Source organism: Passer montanus, unplaced genomic scaffold, assembly GCF_014805655.1.
Source record: "Passer montanus isolate IOZ18808 unplaced genomic scaffold, ASM1480565v1 scaffold13, whole genome shotgun sequence".
Taxonomy (NCBI): Eukaryota; Metazoa; Chordata; class Aves; order Passeriformes; family Passeridae; genus Passer; species Passer montanus.
In genome coordinates this window covers 5266049-5286837 of record NW_024359832.1, presented here as the reverse complement: position 1 = coordinate 5286837, position 20789 = coordinate 5266049, and the positions used below count along the sequence as shown (strand labels likewise).

Genomic DNA, 20789 nt, shown 5'->3' with positions numbered 1-20789 from the left:
CCGCTTGCTTAAAACCAGTAACTTGATGTTCTCTGACAAATTTTTCATTAATTTGAAACTTGCTCTTTTCCCTAGTTAGAATTGATGGTGTCTACTAACCATGCAGAAGCTTCCATAAGCAACCTTTGTAACTTAAGATTTAGCACACACATTTGTATTTTTGAATGATTAGTGATTTTTCTCCTCCTGACTCACTGTCTTATCTTTCCTGGGCAGATTATATGCACTAAGGTAGACTGTTTTCCTTCATATTTATGGAATATGCATAATTTCACTGAATTTTATCAGGCTACTTCTTAATGAGAATCTCAAACACCACTTGTTATCTTCTTGCCTAGTTCTGATAGGCACTTGATATGTCTTCAATATTTTTTAATCACATGGCTCCAAATTATCTTTATTAGCCTCATCTATTATTTTAAATATTCTCTTTGGAATGAGGTAGTTTGATGCCATCTAGTTTGCTCCAATTTATACTGTTTTGATTTGATAACTTCCCACAGAATAGTTGTGTGAATTGGAATGGAGCTGGAAAGTCTTTATTGCTACCAGTAAGCTGATAGTTCTTTTAATCTGCTTAAATATTTACTAAAATGTATTTTTGGTGTCTCTATATTTAGTTCATGTTCTGTTTCTTTTTAAATATGCTTTCCTCTCTTCCACCCTGAGTATTACAAGAAGTATTCTGTAAAAATTTCCTGTGATTACTCATCTTAAAGTTTCTGTCTCCTGTTCTATTTTGGCTGTTCATTCTAACAGGCTCCTTCCAGCACACATGCCTTCTGCTTTCTTCCTGCACTGCCTGTGAAGTTATTTCAGATTTATAAACATTCAAAGAAGCATTTCTAGTTGGGAAGAGTAAACTTGCTTAAGACAAAGGGCGTGCTAAATTTACATATTCTGTGACATTGCATGATTTAGCCAAATAAATGAAGGTAAAGTTTGGTACTTTCCATCAAGTGAGCTGCATTGCTCATGTGTTAGAATTTACCAAACAGTCAAGAATGTATTTTTCTATTAATAAAACTAAAAGTCTTTGAAATCTTTTATACTTGTTTTACTTTGAAAATGTCAGAAGCAAGAATTCAAAAAATGTGAACCTTTTATTATTTGTGTCCTGTGTTTTAGTCTCAACTTATTTTTTCTGACCTTGATGGGGAAATATGGAAACTTGCTCTGCAGTGGCAATTTAAAATTTTCTTGCCTTTGAAGATAAACTGAGTTTTTGTTCATGTAATTAGAAAAAAATAAAGTCTTTTATTTTGTGTTTATTTCACTCTTGAAATTTATTACAGTATGTCTTGGTCCTGAGTTTCCTTCTTATCCCAGAAGAATTAAGAGCTTGTTGTTTACTACATATATTCACATATTAGAATTTGTCCAACAAGCTGGAACAAAACTCTTCTGTAGAGACCCAGAATTTTTCAAGGGACCAAAACATAAACATTAGAGGTTTCATGTTCTAGTATTTATTAGGAGCCTTTAAATAAATATAGATTTTCAGCATTTACAAATAGGTGTATCTTGATAAGCTGTGATTAATAGTTCTGAAGGATCAAAAATGAGTTCCAAACACAATATCCATAACTTTTTCTTAAGTCAAATGTATTTTTGAAAACTCTCCAAAAGATCATGCCTTTACCAGCTTTAGGAAAGGACACTTCTATAATTGCAATGTGTCCTTTATTAATTCACAACAGGTTCCTTTCCTCAGAATGTAGGGTATTTAAAGACTATTAAATACTGTCAGGTATGTGCATGAAAAATTCTCTGCAGTGGAAAATAAGTTGGACTTAAACTTTTAACGCAGAATGGAGAAATTCTCACATTTTCAATTGTGAAATTTTTTTAATATACTGTTAGTCTAGTTCTGAATCTGTGATGCTTCTGGTTGTCAGCCTTCTATTGCAGTGATTTATAGATGTGTTGGTGTTGCAGAAACCTGTGGAAGTGATGTAACCAGTTAAACATACATCAGTATTTAATGGAAGTATGGGTGGGAAAAATGAGGTTATTTTGTCAAAGAATGACCTTTTAAAATTACAGGATCATTTTGTGGTGACAGTATTGTTAACATGAGAAGTCAAACTAGCTAGTGGTTTGTTCTATGTTGTTTTACGTTGTCTTTGAAAATGTATGTGTTGCAGAGCAATTCATGATGTTAAAGCCACAGACATGGGAATGAGCAAAGTGAGATTCAAGGCAGAAGTAGACTTTGATGGTCGTGTTGTTACTCGGTCTTACCTGGAAAAACAAGATATTGAACAGCTGCTACAAGTAAGTAGAAAAAATTGCATTTGTAACCCTCAATATTTGATACTTACTTTTCAATTTGAAAAATTGAAAGCCTAGACTTGCAAGTAGATGAGATACATTTCACTTCTTCTTTTGAAGGGTTGCAGATGTTCTTTCTTTATGTTAGCATTTGAATGTACTTAGAGAGAACTGTATTATGTGCTGCTGAAAAAGACCTACTTTTGGCCTGAGAAGGAGGAAGGCAGACTTTTTTTTTTAAAACTCATTACCCTTGAGATTGGTTCAGGTGGTCAGAGCCAGGTGCTAATAATGCCAAGGTTGTGCATTTGCTTCCTGCACTGGCCATTCATATAAGTGTTGGAGTAAATAACCCTTGTGTGTCACTTCCACTCTTAATATTCTATGATTTTGTGATTATTTTGTTAGAAAATACAGATTTGTTAAAAAAAAATGATGAGACCATAATTCTTCCAATACATTTATTGAATTGCATGATCTACAGTTAAAACTAGAAGCTTGTCACCTGCAAATATGCATCCGTTTTGGCAGAGCCATTTGCTCTGGGTGTTGGTGGTGCAGTGCTGGGGTTTGCAGGTCCAGCCATTCAGATTCAGTGTGAATATGGATTGCCTGTGTCAGTGATTTAGCACTTTGATGATGTTTAAGAATTAACCATCTTTAGTAAGTGTCAGTCTCTGATTTCAGTATAGTTCAGAATAGCTTTTCTTAAGCCCTCTTTTCAAGACAGAAATGTATGTATTCTGCTGTATTCTATATGGCAGAATTATGAAATAATTATTTATCTAAATTTAAAGGAGAGTTTTAAGTGAGCAAAATGTTTTGACAAGACAATGTTTTTGTTTTCACTGGTACCTTTTTTATATACATTTGTTTGTTTAAAAAATTTCTTTTCTACCCTTTCAAAATGAAATACAGATATCTGCATTTTGTCTGCCCATTAAGCATGATTTAGAAGTTGTTTACCTTTAAATTTTACATTGCAATTTTTAAAATCATTAAGTCAGTATCCCAGTTTTAAAAACATCTTAATGTCAAAATAGGAATTAGATATGTGTATGTATAGTGCAATGTCTGATCTGTTCATCTACAGGACTTCAATATAATTCATTTTTGAGAGGAAGAGTGCTGTCAGCTTTGTACCACTGAGACACTGCAAGTTGGCTGGTTTTAGATTGCCAGTTGCTTTGCTGTTGCAGTTTTTAGTACACTTCTTTTCATGGCTTTGTTAGCTTTTGTTCTTTACCTGTTATTCCCTCTGGCAGTTGCATACAGCCTCCACTAGTTCTTACAATACTTGGAGTATTGTTGGGAAAAATCTTCCTGATTGATTCTAGGTTAGCAACTGTTTCTTACACAGGTCATTGTTGTTACGTGTAGTAACCTCATGGCAGCTATAAACACATCATTGAAGGGTAGCTCCTTTCAGTAGACTTCAGCCATCTGAAGTCAAAGGCAGTGTGGTTGCCTTTTGACCTGTACTTTTTCAAATAAGCAGCTCATTCAGCTGGCACTGCTGTCAATGTTATTCTTTCTGCAGTTGTGAAATATGTGTTGAAATGTTATCATTTAGATTACCTTGGTTTTTTTCTTCTTAGACTTGCTGTTATTGTAGTCATGGGTTATTGTGGTTAAGATATGTTTTAAGCTTGCTCAATTACATTATTCCTCTTCAGTTTTAGAGTGGTGAGAAGGGAAAAGAAGTTGCTGCACAAGTCATGCACTTGTATGCACAAGAAGAATAAGTTGTTTCATAGTTTGTATTTTTTTGCAATAACCTATTTATGCTAAACATACTTCAGCTGAGATAAATCACAGGACAAATGTCTTCCAGACAGGTTGGCATGAGACCTCTAAGCAAAGCTCATGGCTTTAAACTGAAAGGTGATAGACATAAAGTAGATATAAGAAAAAACTCTTTACTGTGGTGGCCAGGGTGGTGAGACAGTGGAACAGGTTGACTAGAGAAGTTGTGGATGCCCCATCCCTTGAGGTGTTTAGGGCCAGGTTGGATAGGGCGCCGAGTAACCTGGTGTAGCAGAAACTATCCCTGCCCATGACAGTGAGGGCACAAATAGGTGATCTTTAAGGACCTTTCTGACTCAAACCATTGTATGATTCTGTGGCAGTACTGTAGTTCCTGCTTTGGTGCTGCTGATGTCTGTGGTTCTTTGGAGAGTGGAGTTTAACATCCTGTCTTCCTCAATCTCACTCCTTTCGTTTTTTATGTTGTTGGTCTTTTAGTCTGACTTCCTGTCAACTGTGGCAGTACTGTAGTTCCTGCTTTGGTGCTGCTGATGTCTGTGGCTCTTTGGAGAGTGAAGTTTAACATCCTGTCTTCCTCAATCTCATTCCTTTCGTTATGTTGTTGGTCTCTTAGTCTGACTTCCTGTCAATTGTCTTCAAGTTTCCGATATTATGGAGGAGTCATACTTCCAGCAGTATTTGTCATCCTTGTGGACTTCCAGATGGGTTGATTATGTGATGCCTAGAGACTGCAGTGTAATGGAATAGCAAGAATGTAGAAAATGGAGGTAGAATACACAGGGGTACCCTGCTCTGCCTTGCTGTGAGGAATACCTCAGAAACTTCTAGAAAATGAATGAAATTCTCTAAACTTCTTTGGAAAGTTAAGGAGGAAATCAGTTGAAGATAGAAGAAGGGTTTGTATTAATGCAGGTGTAATGACAGAGCCAGCTGTTTTCATCGAATAGATGCTACTCTTCTGTGTCTTTGAGACACAAGAACAGATGATGTTTTCAGAGTAAATGGCAAAAGCTGAAGTGTTTTGTTTGGGTTTTTTTTTCCTCCCTCTTGAAATATGTCAAGACCCTCTGGAGTGCTATTCCTTTATTTTCTTTTCCTCATCTCCATCTCTTAAATTTAATTTCTTCGTAGGAAATTCAGCAAGTGAAAACCCTTGAAGAATTAGAAGCCTTTATGCTTAAGCATGGTGAGAATATCGTTGACACGCTGGGAGCTGAAGTAGACAGACTTGAGAAGGACCTGAAGGTAAATTTAACTGCTTATTAGTGAGTGCTTATTCTGTGATATATATGAAACAATATCTCTGCATCTACTTTCTGGGATTTAATTTGTGAATATGAGACAGGGAAGGGAGTTGATACTACAAATGCAGATTTTCTTGCTCTAGTATTATTATCTAAGTTCTGGCCACCAGCAAATCCTTACTTTGCCACTTATCTATTTATTAAATTTTTTGTTCCATTTTTTACCAACATAGAAAAAAATTTCATTCAGTAGACCTGAATCTGTCTTTTTTACTGCATTCTCACAATGCCAGACTATTTATAGGCTGTTGAGATCTGTTTTGGCTGTAAAAAAGAATTTTTTTTTAAACTGGTTCTTAGAATTGTATCAAATATTTCTGGATGATGGGACTGCCATTCAACATCTTTCACTCTTGTTGAAGCTGTACAGTGTTTATTTTATTTTACAAAAGCCTCTCAGCTGTCTTTTTTTTTTTTTAATTCTGCAATTAAAATATCCTCTGGCTGATGCAAGAAAAGGTTGTTCCCATTTTTTATTTTGTAAGTATATTGGGGCTGTCAGTCATACCTTCCTGGTATGAATTCAGAACTACAAGTATACTGACCCCCAGATAAATGCAGTCCTGCTATGACTGCTTCTTCTGACCATGAGACACTAATCAAGAGCATGTCTGTTCTTGCTTGGTATATTTGATAAATATTCTAGTTTAAGTTTCTATCCCTAGGGTTGTCCTGTTTAAGAATCAAAATATTATTTTTGATTTTAATTGCACCATCTGAATCAGTTCTTCATGCATGGTTTTTGAGGAGCAGGATCATGCCTAAATTTTTTATAAACATGGATACTGCTTTTTGGTATAGGCATATATATAGTGATTGTGTTGGTATTGAATATGCTTTACTAAATATACTAGTCAGGTTCACATGCTGGATATCTTTGAAGTCATGACTTTCTCATGGATTGTACAATTCATGTAATGGTGATAACCTATTTCTATAATATCAGAAAATGCATATTTCTTAATAGAAACAGTGTTCTGAATCTTTATAAATAGTGGCAGAGAACAAATTATTTCAGCAATCTTACCCATTATTCAGGAAAGTATCTGTTAAAACTTAAAGAAAGTGAGATATGTGTATATATGTGTATCTGAACAGTTTTATATAAAACTCTACTGCCTTGTTAAAATTGAGCACTCCTCCATACTTTATAAAGCATAAGAACTAATATATCCATGATGTTGGAAAGTATTTTTCAAATAAAATATGACTTAGCCTTCCAAAAATGCCTTTTAATATGGACAATGTTTATTGAAATTCTTCCTCATTTTAAAATAGTCCCTATGTTACCCAGAAAGGGGATTTGTTATCCAGTTGACAACATCATACCAGAAATACATTACTTGTAACCATGTGCAAAAATGTATTTGAAAATTTTCAACATATTGTTTTTAAATTTTATTTCAGCAACGCAATCCTGATGTTCGTCATGTGGATTTGGAGATACTGTAGACTTGAACAGGAGAAATCTTCATGTTGCTACCTTGTGGAAGAAGTGATGTAAAGGGCTGAAAAGCTTCTGGGATTGCAGTGACCTCAGCACCATACCTCGCTTCCTTTGCCCTAGGCTTCCTGGACTGTTAGCACTGCTTCTGGTTCTGGAAGAGCTCTAGACTTGCAGACAAAAATTTCCATGGAAAAATCAGTTTCAAAAAGCTACTTGAGTTAAATTCCACAGGAGAGTCAGTCCAAGTGTATTTACTGCAATTCAGAACTTACAACTTGAGGTTTAGTTAGGCAAATACAGCAGCCTGAAACTATACAACACATGTAGTTTTCCCATTTGTGTCCCTTTGCAGTCTGTTTGCACTTCTTTAGCTTCTTTCAAGATATCATTAAAGGTTCTTGGGAGATATTAAGATTAGTTAGGAAGAGTTTGTTCCAGTGGAACCTGCCAACCTTAAATTGTAATATTTCAACTGTGTGATTGTTTCACAGTTTTTCTTTTCTATGAGATAAATTGTTTCATATGGGCGCTGGCCTTATCTCAAGTACCATGAGCTGGAAACATGCTTTTTGCCACCATTGCAACTGCACTTGAGGAAAGCAAGGCTTTTCACCTTGGAGGAGCCAGCTGTGTGGGGTTAGCCAGAGTGCATTGAGCTACTGTGAAAAATTACTGCGTACAAATTTCGGTGCACTTCCTCTCTTTAAATTTTGTTTTTTTCCCTACTTTAACACTTGTTTTCTTATTTGTAAGTATCTTCAGATGTGATCTGGGAGATATTTATGGTAGTGCTTATTAAAAGTTACCTGGCATTTTTGGCTTTTTATATTTTAATAGACTCGATTGCCAGATATGGTCTTTGCTAGAAGATACGAGAGATGTAGCTGGAATATATAATAGTAAAAAAATTATCTATTTATAATTAAACACATGAATACATTGTATTTTTAATTTATTTGCCTTTAGCTATTACCTGAATTCAAAACCACTTACTCTGAATTTTTGTATAATTTGACCTTGCTTGTTTGGGATAGTAGAGTAATTCTATCAATGGTCCTCAACAATCAGAGAAAAGCGATTAGTTTATACCTTGGAAATGTGAAATTCTAGTGCTGTGTACAATTGTCTCGAGGCTTTCTGCAGAAGGTACTCAAGTTGTACCAGATTCTTTGAGACCCAGTCTTTATTAATAAGGTCATGAGTAGTGAACATGCAAGTTGAAATGTAAGTGAAATAACCGTATTTAAGTAGCACTGAGGAAAAGCCTTTATGCACTTTAATGTAAAATAAGATTTGCTTGTGGGTGACAGGTGGTAATAAGACCATCCTAGTAACTCAGTTGCTGAATAATGGCTGAATTGCTGAAAGAAGAAATATTGATATAAAACACAAGTCTTCAAGATATTATAAGTATTGCTGCAAATAGTTGTGGAGACCAATATGTACAGATTTCACTAAAAGCATTTTAGATTTTTTTTTTCATACTAGTTGTCACTTTAGCAGTGAAGAGGGAGAATTTAAAATAACATGCCTTTTTGACAACTGCAAAGCACTTTGCATGCTGGTCATTTTAAGTAGAAACATTCCAGAGTTAAGTTACAGATGGGGCCTCACATACAGTAATTGTGGGTGAAAGGATCTTCTTGGTACCCTTTTCCATAATCTCTTTTCACTGGTGGCTTCTTTATAGCATATTACCTTATTATGGCTAATTCAAAAGAAGGCTTATTTTTTCTGGTTTTCTCCTATTGCAAAACTAGTTAATATATTTAAGCCTGATGATTTAAAATGCAGTTTAAAGGTAATTTGGAAGTCTCCCATATCAAATAAATAAGGCATATTTTTAGCACATTATAAATAATTTACCTTTCTCCTCACCCTTCTATGTAAAATTCATCTCATCTCAGTATGCACTCTCCTGGTATTAGTCTTATTCATGAAGAGCACTGGAATCTGGTAATGCATAACATGTTTTCTTCTCCCTGGAATATTTAAATGGATTTTGAATTTGAATAAACACGTTAATAAACCAGATATTTCAGAAATCAAAAACCTGAAGAGAAGTAAAACTGGGAAAATGTTCTTCCTGCAGAGGTTAGTGAAGACAGCCAATGTGATCCAAGTGGTTTGCATGCTGGAGTTACTGATGAATGAGTAGTGTCAGTGTGCACTTTGCAGGGCAGAACTTTCCCTGCAAGCTTAGTAAATGTTATCTTATTAGCAAGGTGTTCCTGTATCATTTTCAAGAGGAGGTATAAGCTTATATTCTTACAAGACATCTGCTCTAAAAGCCTGTTAAAATTTTTTTTTTAAATTCATTGGAGATGTAATTCATCTGAATTCTGATCTTAGTTTCCTTATTTGAGTCAGAAGAATACCCATTCACACCTTTCGTTTATATTCTAAGAGAGAATTGTGTCCCTTGTCTCCTAGTTTGCTGATTATAGCATCACAATATGATAAATTCAAGATGCCAGGACTTGAGTGGTTTTGGGTACAGTACTGTTGACCTGAGGACCCAGTTCTGTTTTTTAAAGTGGCCTGGGTGGTGCTGTACTGCAAAAAGGCAGGCAGACTGGTTTTGGCAGAACCTTGTAAGTTTACATGTCCTGCAGTTGGATGGAAGTACTGATTCATTGAGCCTGCCAGGTTCAAAAAGGATAGTAATTCCAAGCTGTTACATTTTAGTTTATATATTAAAATTCACAAATTGTTTTTAACAGATATGACACATTTACTGCTTTTTTTTTTCTTTAACTGTCTTTTTAGTCAAAACTTTGAGGTAATGTGGGTCCACTACTTAGTTTGCTTTTATTTTAATGTTTTTGAGGAAAACAATTAGGTAATAAATTTACATTTACATGCTAGAGTCCTCAGATTAAAGAATTGTACATGTGTGGAGGAGTGAATTTTTCTTTATCACAAATGCAATTAAAAATGGGTTTTTTTACAGATTTTAAGGAAATAAGTGAGGATTTATCTAACAATAAAGTTATATTCTAGGATTTTTTCAATTAAGGTGTGGTGTTTTAAAATAATTTATTTCTGTAGACTGGCCTTGCATGTTCTATTTTTTTCAAATTTTGTTCAAAGTATGGCTGCCCTCTCTGCTTTGTGGAAGATTTCTTACATGCTGTGCAGTGACTCATAATTCTGTAAAACTTGCAATGTTTTAAAAGCTTGTCTTAGTGTTCCAATATACTGAATTATCTTAATGTATTTGAAGTCCAAGTTGGCTGGATACTAATAATACATTTTTCTATAGAATTTTTTTTCCATGAAGGATAAAATTTTGAAGGGATTGTCTTTCCCCCAGCAATGAACTTCAAGTCTAAATTGTCTCCATTATACACTAGAATTCTGCTTTTGATGTGGTGTCCCTTTTCCCCTCTAGTTTTAAAGCATTTATTAGGGATACAGTGCTAGTAGTAAACACCCCAGTGCATTACAGGGACTCTTTGGGGGTTTGTGTTCTGGTCCAGAAGTAGTGGGGGGAACACATTTTTTTAAGGACAAGTTCGCATCCTTTATTCCCTGTGACTCATCCTTCAACGGAAGACTTATTTTTTTCCTTCCTTGTATTCCCACACATATTTTATTGGTTTTTTTATGTGACTCTAACTTTTCGAGGAAGAAGCTATTACGAACACTTTGTTTTTGAAAGCAGGGCTGAATTCTACTCTTGGTCTGTGAATTTTGTACTGTACTTCTTGTTCATTAATAGTTAAGAATAGCGATTACTGCTCTGAAAGCTACAAACCATGTTAGCCAAAACCAAGTTTTCTGATCTTGTCAGATTGTTTTTCATCTGTGTCTGGAGACTCATTTTTAGAGAGATTTCTACTGCCCTCTCTTTGATAAAAGGAGAGTACAGGAATGTTTTTAGGTATGTTTTGTCTAGGTTTTACATTGATTGCAGTCCTGTGTCCTCCTTATTTGTAATCATTTTAGCTATTTTTTCTGTAACAAAGAAAAAAATATGCATTATAGAAGTATCTCTAATAGTGATAAGTACATCAGATACAGTCTTCATACAAAGAGTTTTTATGCTCTTGTCTATTCAAATTTTTGTCTACAGCAGTTGTCTATAGCAATTTCTGAAAATTGTCAATGAATTAATCCTTTTTCTAAACTTGACTTAAATGTTTTCCTTAGAGAGGAAACCAGAGCACCATATTGTTTGAGATTTGAAAAAAAAAGAAGTGTTTCCTTTTCTGGTCATGTGTTCTTGAGGCATTTTGACATGGTAGAACAATTGATGAATATTGACTCCTGTACAAAACCTGCCCTTCTGTGCATACCCAAAGGCTTACAGAAGTGAATATAAAATGACAGTATGCTTTTTTCCCTTCTAGCCTAAGTATCATGCTGCTTCTATTCTTATTGTTGTCTCTGAATAGAGAGTACCACTAATATCTCTTGCAGTTTACCTGCATAATGTAAATGAGTTGAGATGTACCAAAAAGGTTTTTTTTAACAGAGGGTTTGCATAGTTTAAGTAATTTTTCCTTTCTTGTTAGTGAGACACAAATCATTAAGATCAAAAGTAGACTGTATTACATAAAAAAAGAAATAGGAATCCAGGCTCTAAAGTACAATAGTTCAATTTTTGAAATGTATGTCCTTTGAGGAAAATAAAACAGAAGCTGTAAGTGGATGTATGGTCTATAGAAACTGCAGTCAGTCAGGCTTTGCTGAAGCAAAAGAAATGAAACTAAAAATATATGATTAAAAGAAAAGAATCCAAGGAAGGAAAAGACCCAAGACATTGAGCACCTGGAAATAGGAAAGGATGAATATCATCTAAAAAAACTTCTCCAATCATTATTTCTTATTTCTGGACAAGAAAAGAACAGTAAGAAATTATCTTTTATTAGAATGTACAAAACTAGGTAGGATGATGTTTTCTTTCTTTTGCCAATATTCTGATAGTTGAGTAATTTCCCCAGCAAAAACTTTTTTTTCCCCCCTATACTGGAAGTCAGAGACCGTGTCTAACGATGTCCTGATACGGTGTTCAGCCTTGCAGGGCCAAACCTATTTGTCCACTGAAAGCTGCTAAGGGTGATGTTGTAATCTGAGTTTTTGTTGGTGAGGTATGTGTTTGGTAAGTGGAGAGTGAGTAATGTTATTTGTGGAAGTGGGAGCTGGAATGAATTAAAGAGAAAATTAATTGATTCTTTTAGACAGAAGATGACTGAGACACCATACTGAACGTGCTCTGTTCTGAGGTCTGCAGAATTCTTGCAGTGGACTGTAGTCATTGATGAATACATCAGTCTTTATTTTTCAATTTGCTGAGATGTCTGTGGATAAGCAAGCTTTCTGATTAAATCACATTCTGAAAAGGAGATAAAACATTCAAAGTGTAATGTGAAAAGGATGTTTTTTAAATACCACAGACGCTATAGCACATTATAACAGGCAGAAAATATTCTGTATTACATAGGGTGCTTGTGGACATTTTTTGCCTCTAAATCAAAGCCACCAATTAAAATAAAAGGTCGTGGTTACTTTTTATGAATGTTACACTAACAGCAAGCCCAGTCAAATTTTTGTATAGCCAGCATTCATAGCTCTGTTCTGAGGTGCCTGTTAAAATAGTGGAATACAGGTCCATAATCTAGCATAAATTTGTTTTTTGTAATCTAAATTACAAAATTAGACTGTGTTTAAAACTTTTGAGGTTGTGATTAGCTGCTTCAAGTCTGAAGTCAGAAGAAAAAAAAAGCTGTGATGTATAAATGATGTAATATAAGAGGGATTTTGTAAGTTTCTCTTCAAATTAAATATGCTAAAGGACTGTGTGAAAAGTGCTTGAAAAATGCCTAAACTGTTTGGAAAACATTTTGGCTATTGCCAAGATGGTACTAAATTTGAAAGTCAACAGTGAGGATTTTTCACTTGTGGTAGAACTTTCAAAGGGCAGTGTCAAAGCCAAAATCCATTTTTCCATGCAGCCTTTTAATCAGATTCTCCAGCCCCCTCCCCACGCCACGCCCTGCATTTTGGTGTATTGGCTTTTTCATTCTGTGTCTTGGTCACTCCATATTAGTATGGGGAAGTCATTTTGATTTGTGAGGTGTAGACATTGGAATACTTACCTGCATATGTTCTTTGTTTTGTAATTATACTTGAATTCAGTACATTCTGTATCGTGGCTGGAAGTTGTAATTACTCAGTAAAATGTTGCATAGCCAGTAAGGGTCGTGTTCTGTTAATTTAAGCAATTTTATATGAATTGGAAAAGTAAGCAATAACACTGGCTTTAGGCAGCTGATAGTTGCCTGCGTTTCTGAATTCCAATTGCATATAACTATTTTATGGATGCAAAACAAAGGTTCTGTCTGTCTATTTGTGCTAGTTATTCACTGCCTTCACGATGCTGGCACACACTGTTCAATAACAGCGTGTGCTGGGTGAGGGAGTGACATGCCCAGGCTGGCCAAGCTCTGTATTTGTTCTCTGCACCTCACTGGCAACTCTGCCTTTCATCCAGTTCACTCCCTGCCCTCAAAGAGGGTTCCTGCCCCAGTACTGGGAAAGCTCTTTCTGCCTGGCTCAGAGGCCCCACTAGCCCTGTCTCTGGTTTGACATCCTGACACCTGTCCTGATCCCAGTGCAAGGATGACATGTAGAAAGGTACAGATGGATTGCATGTCTGTACCTTGACATGTCTGTCAAGGGTGTGAAGAATTCCTTGAAAGGGTTGGATTTATGTGTTAGGCTTGCATAGTAACCATAGTTTCACAATCCCAGCAAAGCTGTCCAAGCCTCTTAAGAAAAAGCTTGAAATTAGTCAGCTTAGAAAGGATTTAATGTACTGTCTGGTACACTTAAGTGCCACTTTTTATCACTAATACCAATAAAACTGCTTATTTATCCAGTTATGGGAAGAACTACTTCTAATTGGGCTAAAAAATTGTATGTGGTTGGAAAGAAGAGTCAAAAATGTCAGAAATCTGGCTGATGAATTGGAGAAACTTGAAAAATTGGTTTTTGTCTGTATGGTATCAGATACCAGAAATAAACTGGTCAAGCAACATTTTGCAGGAAAGATTTTGGCTGCGCACTGTGTGTCCTTATTGCTAAAGATGTTTAATTTCATAGTTAAGGGACTCCCTTTCTGAAGGGAAGTTTGTTGGTTTCCTATGGTTTTGTTGTGTTTGTTTTTTTTTCTCTAATGAACCAAATAGCACAAGATCCACCTGAGCAGAGAAGTGACAGACTTGGGGGCCTCATCTCGTGTCTATTTGAGGTCACGTTCAAATACTGGGCTGTCTTTGGGCTGTTAGACCACCAAGCAAGTGGTCTGAGCCACTTTGAAAGAGGGAGAGAGCTCTGTCATTTCACATAGCGTAACCTGGAATCTTCAAAATCCTTTCTTTATTTGCTGTCTGTGGAATTTATTGAAAGGCCATTCCAAAATAATTGTGTTAAATTGGGGGTAGGGGGTTGAAGTGGGACCTTGCAGTCAGCTGGTTGAAGGTGATCTAAAAAGTCCTATTCAAGAATGAGTTTTGTCTGTCTTTGCAAATATTTTATGAGGGACTTATTAAAAGATCATGAAAATTAAACCTTCCTTTAGTGTTTGAATTAAACTTTTTTTGAAAACCCTAGGAAAAGTGACATAGTTTCTGCTTTCACAGAAGTTGTGCCAGCTCAGCTCCCAGTAAATGATGAGTATTGATTTACCCAAGCTCTTTGTGATTTTATAAATTTTTTTTAAATTTAGACTTCAGTTCTGATGCTGAATTTGGGCTTAGAGAATCTAGAAAAGATCTTACTTTCTGATACCTGAGGTGACTGAAATGTTATTCACTGCCCTAGTGTAAACTGATATTCAGTGTTGTAGAGAAGTATTTTTTTTACCCCAAATACTGATTCAACAGCAGTTTACCATTAAATCAGGCTTCTCTGGATACACAAAGCATTAAGTTTAGGGTTTAAATGTGGGGGTTTTATTTTTCTCCAAGGTGGTCATAAAGAAAATCTGTCTTAAATTTGATGCACATAAAAATGCATTCATATATGAACCTCTGTCTCTGCATGTTGCAACTGTGCATAGGTGTCTTTGGCTGCAGATTGGTACTCACTGATGTTTCTCATGAAAGACAACTTTCTCAGCATCTCAGCAAAATATAAAAATTGAAAACTGTGAAAGAAGATGCTAATGAATTTGGACAACTTGGAAACCTTGAGGCAAGAAAGAATTTTCAAGTAAGGCTGTGGCTTGAGCCCATTCTGCTCCTTTCCCTTTATGCTTTGCACTGATTTAATTTGTTTTGACCTTTACTGTAGAATCTCAGTTTCCAGGTGATTCAAAACAAGGGTTTTAGGTATAGAAGACTAATTCCAATATCTATGTTCCAGGTGCTCCATCTGATGAGTAGGTAATTGGATAATTCTGGATCATTGAGGGAGATGTGCAGGGGTGCTCTGGCTAGAATTTGGTGGGTTTACAAATGTGCCAAGGTCAATTTTTTTTCATGGAAATGTCTCAGCCTGGAAGAATCTTCCTGATGCTGTAGGTGGGAAAGATACCCCAGGTGTTTCCCAGACATTCTGTTTGTCAAGAGACTGTATTGGAACTTGCTGCTCTGCTTCTTTGGGTTATCCTTTAGCAAATAACAATTCCCTCTTTCCATCAATAAGTAGTTCAAGTTTTGGCTCTTTGAGGTTCTCACATAATTTTGGAAGAAGAATTGCAGCTTTTCAATTACATTGCTACCAAGCATTTTTCAAAGGTTTAATTAGACTTTTTCTGCTCTACTATTGACCCTGTTCCTAAATGGGAACTAAATTTAATATTAACTTTTCTAATGGGAAACTACTTTGAGTCATTAGCAAAGCAGTTTCTTTCCATTTTCCTACAAAGACAACCTAGGTTGAGGCAATTATATCTGTCAGATGAGTGGGAAAGTTTAAAGCCTTTTTAAGGACAAAAGGGTTTTTTAGCTTTTTTCCTTATACAACTTATTGTTGTATAAGTTCATGTCAGATTTTTTTTCTCTCAACTTAGCTAATTAATCTGCTGGTGTGGCTTTTTTTTTTCCTTAGTGTGATACATTTGCAGTGGAAGCTGCTTTTATGCTTCAGATGTTGAAGGGTCTGTGGAGGAGGGTTTTTGCATTCATAGGGCAAGGTCATATATGAGATCTGCCAAGTATTCCAAGGGGCTCCCTGGTGCAGCAGGGAAGGTTTATCCCTGCAGAGCTGCTTGTGTATGGACTCACTAGGAACTAACCAAGACAGAGCCTCTGATTTAAACAGGCCTGAAGGAGTGGTCAGGTCACCTCAGTGGTGTTGGCTTGCTCTGTCAATAACCAAGATTCACGTGATGATTTCCTGGAGCTGTATTCACACTCACCTTGTGCTGAAGCCCAGGGGTACTGTTTGTAGTTACTGATGAGCACAAGTAAGTCAGGTAGGGAAAGATGAGTTCTTTTTGGGATGATGTGCATGTTTCCAAACAGAAACTCAGCAAGTCAGTATTGTATTGTTGTCCATGCTGCCTGAGGTAGTGGCAGTCCACTGGCTTCAGTCAGTGCCTCAGCAGAGGGAAGGAGGCAGAGGAAACCCTGCCTAGATGAACTCTTGAGGACAAGGTTTTGCAAAGTGAGTATTTAATCTTACTTTAATAAGATTACAAACACTTTAATAATATGAGCTTGTTCAAAGCAAATGAGGTAAAAATGAAATACCTTCATATGCATGAAGTTCAGTGTCTCACTTGGACCTTGAAGTTCTCTTCAGGGACATCTTGTGCCTCAGGAGAGATATAACTGAGCATGGGCCACACTTCTGAGGGCACCAGCACTGCAGCACAGCAGCAGCACAGGTTGGCCATTGCCTTACCAGTATGTTTAACAGGTATTTACTGAAAGAGTGATTAAAATGCAACATTATTCAATTACACTCCCCATCTGTGCTGCTTGTTGCACTGCAGGTACTTCCGAGGCTTGGTTCTTCCCCACCCCAGGTAGCTCTTCTGTACCCCTTCCCTCTGCCTGCCCGGCCCCACCTCTCATGTTTATCCCCTTCCATATGCCCTGCTGTTAGACCTAATGTCTCTTTTTGAGCTCCATAAACCAAATTTCTGCCTTTCTCTACTTAGGTTCTCTTCTTCCCTGCCAGCTTTCCCTGCTGGGCTCCTGCCTATACTGCTCCTTCACCCTGTTTTGTTTACACACAGCCCATCCCTGTTCCCTCCTGCCTCCAGATCTACCCTCAGACATTTCCAGCTGTTGCCCAAAAGTCTGGAAAGTCAAAGTTTTTCAGAGAGAAGCTAATTACAATTGTTTGCAGATGGATTAATACAGATTTTCTACCACCATTTCTCAGAGTTACCTGAAATTATTTTGGTGGGGAGATTAGTAAACGGTTCTCACTAATTGTGATCTGCACAAAAAAAAAAAGCAGTAGGCTGAAGCCCCTGACCTAGAAAATACGTGCCCAGCCCCAGTGAATTTTGCAGCAGTACAGGCACCCAAAAACACTGTTTTGTAATGGTGCTTTTTGGTAACCATTTCAAGTGGCTGACACCATCCTGTGGGCTGGCCCTGGCCTCACAGCCCAGCAGCAGTGGTGTGCCATGGGGAATGTTTGTCACTGTAATTCCTCTACAAATTATCTGGAGCCAGGATTTTCTAAAGCTTTTAAGAGAACAGGATACATTCAGTCATCACTAGATTCTGAATTAAAATGGGATTTAAACGTCACTGCTTGAAAATCCTGGCTTTAACATTGCAGATGGGTACTTCCTTTGAATGGTCTTTCTATTTAACCAGCACATAAATCTATGTGGCTGTACATTGAGGTGAAAATGATTTATATTATATTCATACTTGAATTCTTCATAATCTTTTCCTGTGCTTTCTGGTGCTTCATACCAAACAAGCATTTAATGCAAAAGAAAATGCTCTAGCCCTTTATATAAATCTAAAATTTTTAATATATATTTATAGTGGCATCCAGGTATCATGGCTGTCACACTGACACGAGATTGCCTCTAGAGAAAGAAAGAGACAGGTTAACCAGAGACTAACTTTTATTGTGCATTTTTTATGCAACAGAACAAATGGAACTGGAGGTATGTAGTAATAAAACCAATATTCAAATTAGAATTAACACCTGAAATAGTAAACTGTAGGTAACAAATGTCTTTATAATTAAAAAATATTGACTGTTTAAAAATTCTCTAAGATTTTATATTCTTTAAAAGAAATGTGTGTTGCCACATAGAAAACAATTCACACATCCTATAGAAATAGTCACAAAAACCTTACTAGTCTATATTACACTATGCACTTTTCTTTTGTACAATATCTGATAAAGGTCTATCCCTAACCTGTACTTACTCTACACAGTACAATCATCATAAGAAAGTATTCATAGAATTAACTACACCATAACAATAAAAATATCAGGATTAATGTTTTTTTTTTTAATCACAGTTTCTCCACAAATATTTGTCATAGAAAATATAGCGAAGGCATGTTGCCACAGATGGGCGTGCGGTGCTGCTACACAAAGTTTGAGAGAAGGCAGATACATAAATGACAGTAAGATTAAAGCATATGGAAGGATAAGACAAGAATCTCTGTCCTCCTGGAACTTCCTGGAGTGACATGATAGATAGCAGTTTCCTTCTGTTGCTGGGAAGGGATGTGCTGGCTTATAAAGCACACTGCCTAAATATGGATATCTCCCTCTGCAAGGGCTTATGTGCTATCTGTTATTTCAGGTCCCATATCTAACATTCTGCAGATATTTAGATGCTTCAATGTGTACGAATATATAACACCTAATGAACAAATTAACTGGAAAAAGCTGTTGTGCAAGAAGGTTTGGGATTTTTAAAATTAAATGTGTGGATCAAGTGGCCACGATGGCAATTGAAAACAGACAACTGACAAAAGTTGTTATACTCTGTTTTTTTAAAACAAAACATGAACAAAAATATGAGCTGGTGTTTGCTAATGCCAGTCTGTGACTATGATTCATGTCACTGGCCAGTGCACATAAGCAACTGAGGACAAAATTTTGTTCATAAAGAAAGGTCCAAACCTGCAAAGCCATTTCTACTGCCAACGTGGCTTTCAGGATGAAATTATACTTTTGGTTATTTCGCACGATGAGAGTAGCGGATTGTGAGTGGCTCCAGGATGCTGGCTATGCTTTTTACACTAAAAATAAAGCTAAGCTTACTAGTTACTTCAGCAAATCTTTCAGTTATTAAGTGAGAGGTCTGTCCAGTTCAGTAATTCTGTTCTGTGACTGTTAGAAAGTGTTTATATCTTAAACATCATACAATTAAGCATCTGAAAGGAAACCATCACAATGTTTACAAAAACACAGCATGATACATATCGCTGTGGACAAATTTACAGTATAATGTTGACTCACACGTTCTGACATGTTTTACCAAATAGTTCTGGCATGTGTCACCACATTAAACATAGACCAGCAAGACTTACACCATCTGAGCAATGTAACATCTTCTATTATAGTTCTTTTTAAAAAAGTGTAAGTTCAACACCGAAAAGCTACTATAGGATATCTGTACTGTGACATTTCTATACACTGAATTTCTCCTCCAGAGGCCACCACGTGGTGTGACAGCTCCAAGAAAGTCACCTCCTGCCTGTAATGAAGGAATGCTGTAGTAAACCCCTTGGTCTACTGAGGTCCTGTGCGGCTAAACTGCTAGTTGACTTTAAGAAAATAAATTAATTATTTTGGGGCCAGTGAGTACCTTTCAAGCCCCTTTCAAAAGAAATCACCAAAATTAAAGTGAACCCAGAGGTACTGGAGATTTGAGGGCCTAAAGCATACAGGGACTGAGCAAGGTCCCCTCTCTGGCAGTGCAAGGTGAGCCCGTGTCCCGAGATGCCCCACGGGCTGGAGAGACCTGTCACAGCCACGGGCAGGGCAGGTGAGGACAGGAGGGGGACCAGTGCCTCTGGTGCTGGGGGAGAAGTGGGCAGGGAGGAGAAGGGCCAAGGGAGCCATTGGTAGCTGGGCTCGTGGCTTGCACAGGGCAGTGAGGAAAGCTGGGGCAGTGTGAGAGACGCGTTCAGGAGAGCCAACGCTGATGAGGTAGCACTAGGGATGGCAAAAGTGAAGTGAGCTTTCTTCCCAAAAAACAGCTCCCTGTTCCTGCCAGTGGGGAAATGGTGCCTCAGGAAGTGCTGGTTCAGGCTGTGAAGGATGCCAACACCGGCCTGAGTGAGCACAGAAAGGTAAGGAGATGGAAACACACTGATGTGGAAAGGAAAGGGCATCGTTTCTTTGGCATTGCACGTTTCTGGTGTGGATCAATTTAGAGGGACAATGGACTCCTAAACATTTAAAATTAAACTCTTTTTGTGGATTGACTTTTGTTTTTAAAGCTAGTATCTGCTTCCAATGTTGTGCACCATTGCAAATTCTGCTCCAACAGCTCTTCTCTTACAGCTCTCAGTCTGGATCTCGTGTCTACCTACTACAGAACACCAAATCAGGTTCTTCTAGCCCAACCCCTCCCTGAATGCAACATTGAGCAAAACCAGCCCATTGCCTCACCTCTTTCAAGGAATGGATATAAAGCATAAATTAAAGTGAAAACAAGAAAAGGCAATTTAAAGCCTCTAAAGCTATGTAATATGGCTGCAGAATAGGAACAGACAAAGGAAAATCTGTCTTCAGAAATGGCAATTTGTTTTTAGCAATCTTGTTTTAATGAAAACTGTCATGATCAACTCTAATCCTCTAGAAATCTAGATAAATATACTGTCTATCTGATATACAATGCAATTTTTATCTGTTAGAAATGCCTGTTATTGTTCTGGGTCTTTGAAGGATTCTGCTGTTGATGAGTGCTGCTGTTTTACTCGGGAAGCTTAATTTCCTGACAGAGTTGGCTAAGAAAGTCCCTGGATTTTCTGTCTTGTGTGGTACTTTAAGGTAGCACTTACAATTATGTTCTTTTCTGTTAGTAAATGGGAAACCACTCA

General features: G+C 36.9%; 1 protein-coding gene across 2 annotated transcripts in view; it reads left to right on the top strand.

The window, feature by feature from the left end:
• SLC30A9 (solute carrier family 30 member 9) overlaps nucleotides 1-12996 on the top strand; it is a 33511-nt gene extending 20515 nt beyond the window's left edge. For both annotated transcript variants that reach the window (XM_039698829.1, XM_039698830.1), the window contains exons 16-18: nucleotides 2148-2277; nucleotides 5173-5286; nucleotides 6753-12996. In XM_039698829.1, coding sequence (XP_039554763.1) covers nucleotides 2148-2277; nucleotides 5173-5286; nucleotides 6753-6797 — 289 coding nt within the window. In that variant the 3' untranslated portion in view covers nucleotides 6798-12996. The remainder of the gene's footprint in view (nucleotides 1-2147; nucleotides 2278-5172; nucleotides 5287-6752) is intronic.
• The last annotated feature ends 7793 nt before the right edge of the window (nucleotides 12997-20789 follow it).